This window comes from Diplotaxodon limnothrissa, linkage group LG23 (genome assembly GCF_057381915.1).
Source record: "Diplotaxodon limnothrissa isolate DT_005_m linkage group LG23, D_limnothrissa_male_GT1.1, whole genome shotgun sequence".
NCBI classification, from domain to species: Eukaryota; Metazoa; Chordata; class Actinopteri; order Cichliformes; family Cichlidae; genus Diplotaxodon; species Diplotaxodon limnothrissa.
In genome coordinates, this window is record NC_140617.1 from 47,950,320 (window position 1) to 47,965,642 (window position 15,323).

The 15,323-nt window shown below is 39.5% G+C and overlaps 1 protein-coding gene across 4 annotated transcripts in view; it reads left to right on the plus strand.

Moving 5' to 3' along the window:
- The window catches only part of dmd (dystrophin), a 305,560-nt gene that overhangs the window by 182,813 nt on the left and 107,424 nt on the right, over positions 1–15,323 (plus strand). For all 4 annotated transcript variants that reach the window (XM_085348560.1, XM_085348556.1, XM_085348558.1 and 1 more), the window contains 13 exons: positions 138–320; positions 1,586–1,720; positions 2,155–2,304; positions 11,066–11,227; positions 11,953–12,069; positions 12,692–12,865; positions 12,941–13,096; positions 13,172–13,342; positions 13,479–13,658; positions 13,823–13,942; positions 14,051–14,221; positions 14,485–14,607; positions 14,700–14,834. In XM_085348560.1, coding sequence (XP_085204686.1) covers positions 138–320; positions 1,586–1,720; positions 2,155–2,304; positions 11,066–11,227; positions 11,953–12,069; positions 12,692–12,865; positions 12,941–13,096; positions 13,172–13,342; positions 13,479–13,658; positions 13,823–13,942; positions 14,051–14,221; positions 14,485–14,607; positions 14,700–14,834 — 1,977 coding nt within the window. The remainder of the gene's footprint in view (positions 1–137; positions 321–1,585; positions 1,721–2,154; positions 2,305–11,065; positions 11,228–11,952; positions 12,070–12,691; positions 12,866–12,940; positions 13,097–13,171; positions 13,343–13,478; positions 13,659–13,822; positions 13,943–14,050; positions 14,222–14,484; positions 14,608–14,699; positions 14,835–15,323) is intronic.

The window sequence follows — 15,323 nt, forward strand, 5'->3', positions numbered from 1 at the left end:
TTTCTAAATGTATACTTTCCCTCATTCAGTACTTTTTTGTTGGATGTAAAATTAAAGACTGCACAGTTTTTCTGTTAGCAGTGTGAAGCTTCATTTCTCTCAGCTTCTCTCTGTTTGTTTGTCTGTTTGTTCATCAGACGGCCCAGGAAGAGGTTCATTCTAAGGAGCAAAAGGTCAAACTCCTGACTGCCAGTGTGAATAGTTTCATTGCCAAAGCCCCGCCCACAGCCCATGATGCTTTGCACTCAGAGTTGGATGTACTGACAGCCAACTACCAGCGCCTGTGCAGCCGCCTTGATGGGAAATGTAAAACTCTAGAGGTACATTGCATTCTTTCTTTTCTTATTTGTTATCTCTGCAGTAATTTCAACCTTGGTGTGCACAGAAAACATTTATGTAAATTTTATGTAATGTTATGCACTTTTATGTAAAATAGTCATGTCCTTACAAGGGGCTTCAAGGCTGATGCTTGCATATATCATGCACAGCTCTAAAGGGGTGTTTTGCTGTAGATATGATTTTAGAGAGTGTATAATAGATATTATAGCTGAAATGAACCAAGTCAAGCCAATTTTCAGACTTTTTTCTGTTCCTTTTTTTTCATTTTATCATTTTACCATCAAATTCTAAGCCTCATTAAAAAGAAGTCTTATGTTCAATTGTAGTCTACACGCACTCATCGTGGGAATGAATGTTATGGTAATTTGGGAGCTTTTAATTATTTATTTGAATTGTTCTTTTTCAAGGGTGGAATGATTGTACTGTACGCATCTTTAATTACTTAAAAAATTGGATGCACAAGTTTGAATTTATGTTGCACACGGTCAAAATTGTAAAAACAGGCTCAAATATATACATGCAAGCAGTGCTAAAGCTTCTACAATGAAAAGGGCAGGCCTGTTAATTCCTTGTTTGATCGTGATTGAGTACAATCGGTAGTTTTTGTTTTAGAAAGCATTTTAGATACGCAGAACAATGAGAAAGTCCAAAGAAGTGTCTTTTATCGCTTTAATGTTCCATTGTTTCCTTTCTTTAAGCTCAAATCAGTTTGATGTTTGAATGCACAGGAAGTTACAGAAACATACAGATATTTGTGCAAAAATGTAGCCAGTAACAGTAAGTTGACAGAAAAATAAAAAGTACAGATATGTGAAAATTCTACTTAAGTACAGTAACAAAGTATTTGTACTACGTGTCTGTGTTTATCAAAATGAGGTACATTGGGGTTATCTGTAGGTATTAAAACCTGTATAAATAATAATAATTACACTTATTTTTATTTCATCTAATTCCTTCAAAGTCTTTACTAAATATATTATGAATCTAGACATATTCATATATTATTTAAACTGCAATTTGACAGCTTGACTGGATTGCTACCTAATTAAAAGGTAAATTACAAACTAATCAGTGCTTGATTTTGCTATTATGCTCCTGAGAAATAATTACATCTGTGTCTTGCAGTTTGCAATAATTCAGCTTTGACCGAAGCATTCTCTTGCTGCTCTCTCTTTTTCTGCCATTCTCCAGAGTCTTTCTTACCTCTAATTGTGAGTTCAGGGCACTTGTCTGTTTTGTGTTGCAGGAGGTGTGGGCGTGTTGGTGTGAATTGCTGTCCTACATCGAGCAGGAGAATGCCTTTCTGGACCAGTTGGAGGAGAAACTGGACAAGACAGAAAACTTGCCGGGAGGATCTGATGAGCTACAGAAGGTGCTGGATGTAAGTGTAATTCATGTGTAAAGCTGGTAAAGCACCAGGAGTGGCTCTGCAACGTTACATCAATAATGCAGTTTTGCTCCATTCTCTACACATTTAATCCACACTTGGAGAAGTCTTCACATGGTAACTGATATTGCTGTATGCTGTTCCTGTGTCTCACATCTTGCCCTCCTCTTGTGTGCTGTGCAGCCTAACGTGGAAAACGGTGAATGAATTGCTACTTGTGTTGTGGATTTCTACTGAAACTGACTCCAAGGGCTTTCACCCAATCACACACATTCCTACAGCACTGTTATCGATGCCTACGCGCTTTCTCTAATCATTCCAGTGTTTACTATCTCGCCCAAGGATCCTTCGATATGCAGTAACTGGGGATCGATCAGCTGATCTTCTGACTGGTAGTTTCTCTTATTTCTTTCTGTCTGTACATGCAGAGCATCGAGGTTCTTTTGCAGCACCCAGAAGACAACAGGAACCAGATCAGAGAACTTGCCCAGACCCTGATGGATGGAGGTGTTCTGGATGAGCTGATTCAGCAAAAGTTGGATGCTTTCAACACCCGATGGGATGAACTTATGGCAAGGGTAAGATATACAGCACGTGAACTATAATGTAAGCACACAGTGGAAAACCTGAAAGAACCGTTACTTTATTGTTTTAATAAGCAGTCTACTTTTTCATATTTGTTAATATGTTTTAGGCCAGAGAGCAGTTTGTGCTCATTTACCTGAATGTGTGTAGTTTATTAGTTTGTCTGGACGTAACAGTGGGAAACTCAAATGAACTAGTCACTGAACTACTTAGCATGAACTTTCTAGTCACTGTCAGAACTCTGGCTGCAGCACAGGGAGCTTTTAGGACAACCTGATAATTCATTGGTCTGGGAGACATGAAACATGGGGGGATACACAGGGATGGCGGTAACTTAACTCTCACTGCTGAAGGACTGATGACAGAATCAGTTTCATGGCCTGAGGCATGCTTTTGGACCTCAGGGCAGTGCAGAAAGTCTTCCATGCAACAGATGACTTGTGGACCTCAGTCAGATACCATGAAGCTGGAAAACTTGATCAATGAGTAACTTAGCGTTCTCAGAGGCTGTGGACAGTTGTGTGCTGACCTGGAGAGGATGGAAAGGATGACTGTTGTATTCTTGGAGGTTGGTAGGCTGGTAACAAAATCGAGTGCTATATGAGTCCAGGGTCTGCAGTATGTTCAGTTCAGTTCAGTTCAGTTCATTTTTATTTCAAACATTTCAAACATGTGCCTTCACAATCATTACAAAATATCATTCCATTATTTGTTTGAAAAGGAGTAGGCTGAAGTATTTACTTATTTGTCCCTACCCCCTCAAGTTTTACCTCTCATTCATTTAATTTTTTTTTGTCTTCAATTAAACAAACAACATATGAAACATATGAAGTAAAACAAAACATAACATACATAAATCAAAACAAGAAATTAGCAAGCCCCACCACAGTATAGTTTCTTTCATATGAAAAATACAGAATGTGTATATTTGCAGATACACAAGTTATGGAAAAACAACAAACCAAAACAAAACAAAAAAAACAAAAAAGAACCGCAACACCATTTCCAGCAACATTACCGTCCTGGGTTAACCCCGTTTTCTTCATTCTTATACTTATTTAAAATTAGGTTTTTATATTTTACTTTAAACTGTTTTATGTTTTGACTGTCTTTTATTTCTTCTGTTAGACTGTTCCATAATTTAACTCCTGCAATTGAGATAGACATAGTTCTTAAAGTTGTTCTAGCACTTTGTATTTTTAAATTCCATTTCCCTCTTAAGTTATACCCACCTTCTCTTTCTATGAACAATTTACAGATTTCTTTGGGAAGCAGTTTATTTCTTACTTTATACATTATCTGCGCTGTTTTAAACTTCACCAAGTCTTGGAATTTGATAGCTTGCATTTTGACAAAGAGTGCATTTGTATGGTCCCTGTACCCTACATTATTTATTAATCTAATGGCCCTTTTCTGTATTATAGTTATTGTTTGTGTGTTACTTTTGTATGTGTTTCCCCAGACCTCTACACAGTAGCTCATATGTGGCAGTAGTAAAGCACAGTATAAAATGTGCAGTGCTTTCTGATCCAACATATGCTTTGCTTTCCCCAGGACGGCAATGCCCCGTGCCAATTTCCCCCGAACATAAGTAATGTGTGGCTTCCAACAGAGCTTGTGGTCAATGATCACCCCAAGAAATTTTATTCCATTTACTCTTTCTAAATATACATTGTCAACACATATTTCTACTTCGATGTTTTTCTTTTGGTTTCCAAACAACATAAATTTGGTTTTATCTAGATTCAATGATAATTTATTTATATCAAACCACTTCTTTAATATCGTTAATTCCTGTGTGATCATCTCCAAAACCTGTGGCAACTCCACACCTGAACACAGTATATTTGTGTCATCTGCAAATATTACAAACTTTAAAATCTCCGATACTCTGCAGATATCATTTAAGTACATAATAAACATTTTTGGACCCAGTACTGAACCTTGAGGTACTCCACAAGCTATATCCATCAAATTAGATTTATATTCATTTATTTGTACATATTGTTGCCTATTCCCTACATAGCTTTTTAACCATTCCAAAACCACTCCCCTAAACCCGTACTTTTCCAGTTTTTTTAATAGAATTTCATGATTAACAGTATCAAACGCCTTCTTTAGATCTAAGAAAACTCCGAGCGCATACCTCTTATTATCCATACATTCCGTTATCTTTTCCATTAAATCTATCAGTGCCAAAGCTGTTGATCTGTTGTTTCTGAACCCATACTGACTATCTGTCATTAATTCATATTTTTCCACAAAACTATCAAATCTTTTTATGAAGAGTTTTTCCAGTATCTTAGAGAACTGGGAGAGTATTGACACTGGTCTATAGTTTGTAAAATGATGTCTTTCACCGGTTTTGTAAATGGGAATAACTTTAGCAACTTTCATTTTTTGTGGAAAAACTCCTTTTTGAAACGACAAGTTGAATATATATTTTAATGGTTTTACGATACCATCAATAACTGTCTTTACCGTTACCATATCAATATCATTCCAGTCTGTACTGGTTTTGTTCTTAAGTCCTCTAACTATGTCATAAATCTCTTTCTCTTCCACTGCTCTTAAAAACATTGAGCTACTATTCCTTTCGATATTTTCACCAGTGTCCCTTTCTATTCCATCAACCTTTATTTCTTCTGCCAGTTTTGGCCCTATGTTTACGAAGAATTCATTAAAGCCATTTACTATCTCCTCCATGTTATTAATACTTCTTGTCCCTTCTATAAAGTACCCAGGGTAATCATTATTCCTTGATTCATTTTTGATTATTCTGTTTAATACATTCCATATATCTCTTGTGTTATCTTTATTGTGTTCTAACCTTTTAATGAAATACTCTCTTTTACAGGATCTCATTATATTAGTTAATTTATTTTTGTAAGTTTTATACTTCATTTCAGTTTCTATTGTTCTCTTTTTTATGAATTCTCGATATAGGGTATTCTTTTTTTTGCTGGCATTTTGTAGTCCTTTTGTCATCCATGGTCTTCCTGCATAATTGTGTTTCCTATTGATTTCAATTACTGGGCATTTTTTATCAAGTAATGTGTTAAATGTTCTTAAAAATCCTTCGTAAGCTTTATTAACTTCTGTTTGTTCATACACAATATTCCAATCTTGCTTTAAAAGTTCATTTCTAAGACAATTTAAGGTCTTCTCTGTTCTTATTCTTTTGTAAATAATCTTATGTCCATCGTTGTTCACTTTATAAAAGCAATTATAAGATGCAAAGACTGGTAAATGGTCACTTATATCATTGATTAACAGCCCACTTTTTATCTTTCCTTCTATTATATTTGTAAATATATTATCTAATAGAGTTGCACAATGAGATGTTATTCTGGTCGGTCTTGTTATCAGTGGAAATAAACCGAAGCTGTACATGGAATCAATAAATTCTTCTGTACTCTTATTATGATTTGGATTCAATAAGTCAATATTAAAGTCCCCACAAATAAACATTCTTTTCTGATTTATATTTGTAAATAAGTCCTCCATATTATCCTTAAATATCTCAATCTTAGATCCTGGTGTTCTATATATACAACTGACAATTAGGTTTTTCCTTTTTTCTATACTTATTTCCACTGATAAACATTCCATCACTCCATCAATAACAGTCGTCATTCTTCCCATTCTTTTGTACTTTAGGTTTTTATCAATGTAAAGTGCCACCCCACCTCCTTTCTTGTTGATCCTGTCTACATGAAGGAATTCATATCCATTTATTTTAAAGTCTTCTTCTTTTCCAGGAGTTATCCAGGTCTCCGATATGGCTATCACATTGAATGGCTGTTCAAACTGTGTTATGTAGTCTTTGATGGATTGAAAGTTTGCATATAAGCTTCGACTATTAAAGTGAACCATTGTTATACCCTGTTCTACCTTGAATTCCTTTTTAAGTTGCTCATTTGTATAATAATTGCATTCATTTGTCTTATTGTTAAAGAAATTACAATCAGGATCTATGTTGCTGTCATACATCAATGTCTTATTTTCAATATCTATATGAGTTGTTAGTTGAAAATTGTCAGACATCTGCGTTGGTTGAGCACTTGGATGGTCACATCATATTTAGCACTGCTTTGCATTTATCAGTTATATTTTTCTAGTTCAGTCATCTCTTTGATGACTAGAACCTTAGCCTGCTCTGGTGTTCCATTTAACTTAATGAATATTTTACAGTCTGACGTCCAAGTTGACTGTATTTTCTTCTGTTTTCTTAATATTCTTGCTTGTCTTGCAATGTCTGCATTTTTTTTGATTAGGTGTTCATTTAAATAAACATTTGTACCTTTTAGCTTTCTTCCTTGCTTGAGCAGTTCTTTTTTCTGTTTTCTATTAACAAAACGAATGATAATGGCAGGTATTTGATTTTTTTCTCGGAAGAGGATGGCATCCCTCAATATTTTTACTGTCCATTTCTATACCTTTGCTTTTAAAGAAGGCCATTACCTGCTCTTCCAAAGAGCGTAGCTCTTGCTCGGGTGGCTCCCCTCTCTCTGATGCTGCTACCCGTGCGTATGTCTGATGCTTGGTTTCCAGTCCTGTCACTATCACATCATTTACTCTTGAATATTGTTCCAGATCTGACACCCGTCCTTCCAGCATAGCAATCTTCTTGTCCTTTTCCTCGCTCTGCCTTCTTAGTTCTTTAATATCATCCATTAAATTGAGTATCAGTTTTTGTTGTTTGGAAATTGTTGTTATTTCTTCAGACATAAAGTTTAGGGATTTCTTTATGTCCTCCAGTTCCTCCTCATTAACGTTGCTCCTCTTAGGCGGCATCTTAACGGCGTTAAGGCCCACTGGTTGCGAAGCACCCTTGAGGGTTGCCGAAACCCGGCCTGTCCTGGCAATTAACCTCACTGGTTAATTGCCTTCAACTCCTGGGTTTGCTTTTTTAGGTGGCATTTTGAAAATGATGAGATTGGTATTCCCTTGTGATGGCCCGTTGAAGTCACTGTTGATTTACTTGTTGGTGCCTTGCTAGAGGATCCTGGGCCTAGTGGCTGCTGGAGGATCCTGGGCCTGGTGGCTGCTGGAAGAGCCTGGGCCTGGTGGCTGCTGCAGGATCCTGGGCCTGGTGGCTGCTGCAGGATCCTGGGCCTGGTGGCTGCTGGAAGAGCCTGGGCCTGGTGGCTGCTGGAAGAGCCTGGGCCTGGTGGCTGCTGCAGGATCCTGGGCCTAGTGGCTACTACGTTGACGCGAGTTGTAACAGACCAGGTCAGGGTTCAGATCGGACATGCTGCCATGTGTCATGCCCTTTCACAACTCACCGGAAAAAGTTCAGGCAGAAGTGAAACAGCATCATTTCTGGGCGTCTGCCTCACGCACAATTATGGGGGTCTGAGCCATAAGCATTAGTGTCTGGGTGGGTCTTGCGGTGGAGCGGATCTCCTGAACTACGGTGACTGATTGCCATTGTTTACTGAAGAGTGGCACCACCTGCTCCTGCTCTCAGCTGGTCTTAAAAGCCAATCCATTGATTACTGCTCATGGCTCACAGGTGAGAGGAGACAAAAGTGGGAAGCAGACTGTCCCATGGTCAAAGGAGCTTGCAAAGAAAAGCGTCTGGACTTCTTTAAGTTGCTTGAAGACGTTTCACCTCTCACCCGAGAAGCTTCTTCAGTTCTAAGGTCAAATGGTGGAGAGTCCCATTCCCAGACGCCTTAACGCCCACTCACATCCTGGGCCATCTGATCTCAGGAATTCGCATGATAAGGTGGGGCCAGGTTTCACAATGAGCTCGCCCGAAACCCTGGCTGATTGGGACCCACGCCCAGTTTCCCACCTTGGCTCAGGCGATTAGAGGATCATCAGGGGGTCCTTTTGTCCCTCTGTGGGGGGAAACTCCCACTGGGTTTAAATCTGGGACTCTCCACCATTTGACCTTAGAACTGAAGAAGCTTCTCGGATGAGAGGTGAAACGTCTTCAAGTAACTTAAAGAAGTCCAGACGCTTTTCTTTGCAAGCTCCTTAGACTACGATGACCTGGATGACTGAGAACCTTCACAGACAGACTGTCCCATATTTATAAAACATAAAGTTTTGGTTGAACTTTCTATATTAGACGGTGAACAAAAGGTACTTTTATGTAATTTAATTGTTGATCTACTACGTAACTAAAAGTGGAGGTCCTTATCAGCAGGAAAAGTTCTAGAACTTCTAAAAATACAGTTCGATTTTTTAGCCACTGGTAGGATTTCTTGTTGTCACGCACATCTTCTCTTTGAGCTTGATTAATGATTCTTCTCTTCATTGTAATTCTCCTGAGACATCTTGTGTTTCTCGTCATTTTCACACATTAACTGTTTTTTTTAATCATTGCTCCCCTTTTGTATCTTTATCTGCCTAATTCTTGTCCTCCATTTGTCCCTTTGCCATCCTTCCAGTCATCACCGATGACATGATTGTATTCTCAGCCACTTGCTGTGATCCTCAGCGACAGATTAGACATAGTTGTGCGCCTCCCTTACAATAGAACCAGATTAATGTTCTCCTTGCTGCCTGATAAGCCTTCTTTTGTTTATCTACCCTACATAGACTGCAAGAGTGTGTGTGCGTGTTTTGTGTTTTTTATTTCAGACCTTTTGTATTTTTGAGAGGAACAGAAGCTCCTGCTCCTTGTTTTGGTATTTATACCAGCATGTATGCATGTAGGGAGAGACTGGGTAGGTCTGAGCCCTATTTATTTGTTATCTATGAAAAAGACGAGGAGCCGCGAGACAGGACCAGAGTTTTAGTGAGTATTTCTTGGAATGATGGATGAGAAGAAAATGTGCACAGAGAGCAAAATATTGCCTGGATGTTTTTCCTTTGTTGAGCTGAAAAGATGGCATTGAGGAAATCAATTTTTATTTCTTACATCTGGCAAAAATTGGATGTTTCATGAGCAACACTGTCAGATAACTAGGGTTGTTTGTCAGTTTCATGGTCTTCCCAGGGATTTCAGATGACCTTTGAAATCTTATTGTTTTAAAATTTGAACATAATGACATGTACTCAAAATGCCACATTAGTCTGAATATAGGCTGAGCCTGAATATATCATCCAAAGCTTTGTTTGAGCAAAAGTCTTGTTACAGAAAGGAAAGGGATTCAAGGAGATTTCAGCAATTCATCTTTAAACTGACTAAAATTCAATTTTCTTATGCAAGTGAAATATGGTTATATATAAGCGTAGAGGTTTAGTTTTCACTTATAATAAGTTAGCATTATTATTATATTAAGCAGGATGACAACACATGTTCAAAATGCAAATTGAGTAAAATAAATAAATACATAAAATGTTATAAAAAAATGCCCAAATGAAAATCTGATATTCTGTTTACTCTATCAAAAACTAAAGGAACTCTTTTTCTGTCATCATGTTTCAACTTTCTTTCCATGACGAGAGGTGCACGATAAATAAGCTAAATAGAGACGAGCCATACTCACTGTTTAATCTTGGTTTATTCTCATCTGATGATAAAAGGTGACTGGCTATGAGTGGCCACAGTACAGACGAAAGTATGACTTCTGTTATTGACACAGTACCGTCAGTAAACTGAAGGCCTGAGCATGCTACAGAAGTCGACTTTAAAGGGGTTTGGGAGAAAGGTAACATTTTCAACAATGTTTGTTAGATTCAGACAATTTTTTGGTTTCATTCAGCAGAACAATGATCTACTTCACTTGTCACATGCTGTGCTGCTATAACAGCTTATTTTGATTTAGAAAGTGATTCTGAGATTGTGGCTCTGTTGTCATTGGTGATTACTCTTACCCCAGAGGCTTCAAAAAGCATTATTCTTCCTTTTCACCCTACTTAGCTGATGAAAAAGAAGATAAGTGCAAGAGTCAGTCAGCTTCCTTTCACAAGCTCTAGTTAGCTGACAGAGCAGAATAATAATCTCAATATATTAATGTTCCACTTTAAAGTGATAAATCTGCCCCATGCATGCAAAAAACAATAATTAAATAATTCCACGTCTCCTTGTTCATTTCTTCAGATCACAGATGCATACTTGGAGATTTCATTTCATTGTTTGGTAACAGATGAAAACCAATTGGAAGGTGTTTTTAACATAAGGCAGTCAGTCACCGATGTTCGGGATAGAGGAATAATGAGTAAGAAGAAAAACCCGAGTGAGGGCCTCAGACGCATGCACTGCTAGCACAAGGCTTAGGCTGCCTCAGGACTATACTTGGAACCATTATCCTTCTGTATGGGATTAGTATGTTCACCTGTAACCGCATACATTTAAGCCTTCTCTCTCACACACAGTCACACAGGCTCTTATATGATGTAATAGGATTGTTTACTAGTTATTCCTGTCTGCAGTTAACGAGAGAGTGAAGATAGAAACACTGCAGTAGACACTGAGACACCTCACTGATAACAAATTTCAGAAGAGCGTCGGTTATATAGCGACAACACCGAGAGGACATGCGAGAGAAATCCCAGAATCCATCCTTCAAGAGGGTACACACAGGGGGCTGTGTGTCTTTGTGTAGATGTACTCCTGTCTCGTGTATGTAGCTGTGTGTGTCTGTTTGTGTGCTAATAGTGAAGCCTCTACGAGTGCTTTACTGTGCTAAAATTCTCATGGCCTGTAAATAGCTAGAAAATAGTCTGTTTTCATATTTAAAGATACGCAAACTGGGCGCTGGTTCTACAGGAGAGGGGCCGGACTTTTAGTTATTGTTCTTGTTCTAATTTACATGAGTTAGAATATGTCTTTTGACTTTCTTGTTTCCACAGGCAGCACTCAGGCAAAAAGAGCTGGAGCAGAACCTCCAGTGGGCTCGGGAGAATGACGAGACCCTGAAGCAGATCCAGGAATCCTTAGCTAACACAGACCGCCACCTTACTGCATACCTGGCTGATCAAATCGACGCTCAGCAGATACCACAGGAAGCTCAGGTAGCCATAGCACAATAATCCCTCTATAACCTTTATAGTCACATGAGAGGAACAAAGGCATTTGTTTCCCACGCCAACCGAGGAAGACAGAATTCCAAACGATATCCTGACTTTACAAACATTTGTAAAATATTACAGCACCCAAGTGTGAGGTCTAATATCAGCTGGCCAAAATAAAAAGAACCAGTTCTGAAACCAGTTTGGGCGTCTTTAGCAGATTGAAAGTCTCTGTTTAAGGGCAAATCCAGACCACCGCTCACCACTGGTGTTAGGAAACAAACAGACACACAAACAGCCTCGGTCTTTGTGTCCTTGCCTCTTTTTCCTGCTGTCTTCCCCACACTTTGACTTGATTTCTCTCTGTCTCCCTTTCACCATCTCTTTTTCAATCTCTCTCTCACTGACACACACACACAAGAGGATAAAAGGATGATTACATTATTGGAGCAGAGTGGACTTTGTTTTTAAAGAGAAGGGTGGCAGAGACAAAGTGTGTGCGAGAGAATCTGTAAGTGTGGCGGTGATGTAGGCTCGTGTTTGGACTCCATCTTCTCTCTTCTTGATATCTCCTTCCCCCTTGTGGTCAGCAGAAGGCTGTACACTGTCAGTCCATTTAAGCATTTTTAGGGTTATTTCACTTTGACTTTAGTGTTTAATTGAATTTAATAAATTACATAAAATTACATGAATTCCTTATGTATCATGTGTGTTTGTGTTTTCACAAGAAAATCCAGTCAGAGCTGAGCAGCCATGAAACGACCCTGGAGGACTTGAGGAAGAAGAACCAGAACAAAGACAAAGAGCCTTCCCCAAAGATCATGGGACAGATGGACCTTACCCAGGTACATAACCACAGACAGTGTGCTGAAATGGGTAATATAGGTGCAAACAGCCCTTACTGACGACCACTTGAAAACATCAGGTCACGTTTTTTATCCTAAAGCTAGAAAACATGTAAATGGACTCTACTCGAATGCTCAGATCTCCTGCACATCAAATTTCCTCATCAGAACCTGTTTTGAGGTGTTGGGTGGTACAACCAACAGTACAGCATAAAACGCAGAAGATAATGCTGAAAATCAAAGGGCATTATTACTTACATCAGTGCGAGCATACTGTGCCATGTGGGGTGGCTGTAGCTCAGGTGGTAGGTCATCTACTGAGCGGTTGGTGGTTCGATTCCTGGCTTCCCCTAGTCTGCATGCCAAATATCCTTGGGCAAGATACTACTCAACTGCAAGTATGCATGTGTGTTGCACATTTGCGCCACTGACAGGTGATCAAATACCTGCCAGTACTCAAACGTGTCTTTGGAAGTTATTGCCGTGGTAACTGTATCAATGACCACTTTTTGCCATGTTAGTGGACACATGTACAGACAGGATATGGTGTTTGCTGTAATCAGTACTCCTGTAGGACTCGTTGCCTATCATTATGTGTACTATGGGTCTTGTCATTTCCCAGAATATGCTGGCAGATGTGTGGACTAAGTTCCGACTCTTCCAGAAGCCTGCCAACTTTGATTCTCGGCTGCTCGAGTGTGAGCGCGTGCTAGCCTGGGTCAAAAGTCAAATGGGGGTGCTGGACATCCGCAGTGTGGAGCAGGATGTGGTGCAGTCACAGCTGGAGCAGTGCATGGTGGGTATTTGTTTCACATACGAACTGATGGAGAGATTCTATTTTAAGTGGCTTCTATCTATTTGGCTTGAACAGAAGCTGTATAAAGCGCTGAGTGAAGTGAAAGGGGAGGTGGAGACGGTTATAAAAACAGGCAGACAAATCGTACAGCGGCAGCAGACTGAGCAGCCCAAAGAGCTGGACGACAGAGTGACCGCCCTGAAACTGCTGTATAACCAGATGGGAGCTCAGGTTAGGACACACACACATACGCACACACACACTGGAGTAACTCCACCAGCATAATCAAAGAATATGTGTTTGTAGGTGACAGAGAGTAAGTTGGAGCTGGAGAAGAGTCTGAAGTTGTCAAGGAAGCTGCGTAAGGAGCTGAACGGGCTCACAGAATGGCTCGCCGCCACTGATGCCGAGTTGACGAGGCGCTCTGCAGTGGATGGAATGCCCAGTGACCTGAAGGATGAGGTGGCGTGGGCACAGGTACCTACGTGTATATATCGACATGAAGACAAACATTAAAGAGTGATAATATCTTTTATTTTAAGTGCCTTTATAAACATGCAAGGTCACCTTACATAGAAAAGTTCTTCTGTCCTTGTTTCCTAATTGTTCTCAGTGCATCCATGGGGAGACGGAGAGACACCAGCCACAGCTGCAGGCAGTGGTGGACCTCGCCGAGGCCTTAAAGGCTGTGCTGCGCGGCCACGGAGGCCTGGTGGACGACAAAGTCAGCCTGCTGCACTGCAACTGGATTGCAGTGACTTCTAGAGCAGAAGAATGGCTCAACCTGCTGCTGGTCAGAAATAGAGCTGAAATCATTCTGTGATTTTCCTTATTATACTTTTCATTTACCTGTTGTTTCGGTTCTAATATTAGACCTGGTTTGCTAAATATAGCTCTTGTAGATGTCACTGTTTGCAGAAGAAGAGTCAGATTTTTCTCTTTCTTTATCTCTTTCAGGACTACCAGCAGCAGATGCACAAGTTGGATGGACAAATACAGGAAGTGAATGGATGGATCAATGGTGCAGAGAGAAAAATGAATGAGATAGACAGCCAGGGACCCAGTGATGTGTTGAAGGTTCTATTGTTTATATACTTTGAGGCTTTTTCCCTATGCCAAATGTTTCTTTCATGCCTTTGGTGAAGACAGTTTATGCACCTTACATATGTGTCTTGGGACCTGCAGGTGCTACGTGCAGAGCTGGAACTCACCAGAGGAAAGATGGAGGAGGTAAGGTCTCTGGGGCAAGAGTTAATGTCCACCAGGGGGGACAACTGCCAGGCCCAGGTCAGACCCAAGCTGGAGCAGCTTAACCACAGATTTGACACCATCTCTCAGCGCATTACCTCTGGAATGGTAGGGAAGTACCTTTATGGAGATATACTTTTAGAGCAGTAACACACAGTCTGTTTGTTTGGCTGTTTCATATTTATTGTTAAATGCTATATCTTAAATCCTAAAATCCATGAATTTACTTTAATAGATTTCAAATTGTAGTTGCTCCTTAACTCTTCTTCTTAGTCTTACTACATAGGTCTGCGACTGTGTAAATAAATGTACGTTCTGTGTGTATGTGTGCGCCTGTACATCGTTGCCATGGGACTGTGTGTGTGCGGCAGACGGCAGCATCAGCCAAAGAGCTGGAGCAGTACCACAGTGACGCGCAGGTCTGGCTGGAGCTCCTGGAAGATGAAGTCAAACAAGGGGAAAACCTGAAGGAAGAAGATTTCCTGGAGGACAAGGTCTGTTACCCTCACACCAAGGTTCAGTCACAGCTAGTGTGACTTCCAGTCATTTTCTGTTTCGACTAACAAACCAAGCATGTACTTTTTAGGACTGTGAGGAGGGCGCAGTTAAGGAGTTACTATTAAAAGGAGAGAGTCTACAGAAGAGAGTCCCGGATCTGGACAAGAGAGAGGAGATCAGACTTAAGCATAACAAGCTGAACATGAAATACAACACAGTGAAGGTAACACACACAACAGCTAATATTAAACAGAGTAATAACATGGGAGTATATTCACAATGTGTTATATCATTGCAATGAAATAGCTAAAAGTTGCTGCTAACACATTAAGCCAAAGCCTGTTATCTGTGTTCAAGTCAGCAAAAAGTTGCTCTTTGCTGGCTAGCATATTATGCTAATATTAGCATATTATGTTAACAATAAGCCAAAATAAAGCAAACCATTACATTAAATAAAATAAAACTTAACAAAGTAAAGATTTTTTCATTTTCACTAAATACAAAACTAAACTTGTTGTACTTGCTTCTATAAATATAGAAGTATGTATGTATTACATTAAATAAATAAAAACATGTTAACGTGCTCATACATGCAAATACAGAAACAGTTTCTACAATGAAAACTTTTTGAGTCAGTACTTTCATGACCAGCTTTTTTTGAGATAATAATTGTGGGAGGAAAGAAGCAAGATGACATGAATGTTAATGTTCT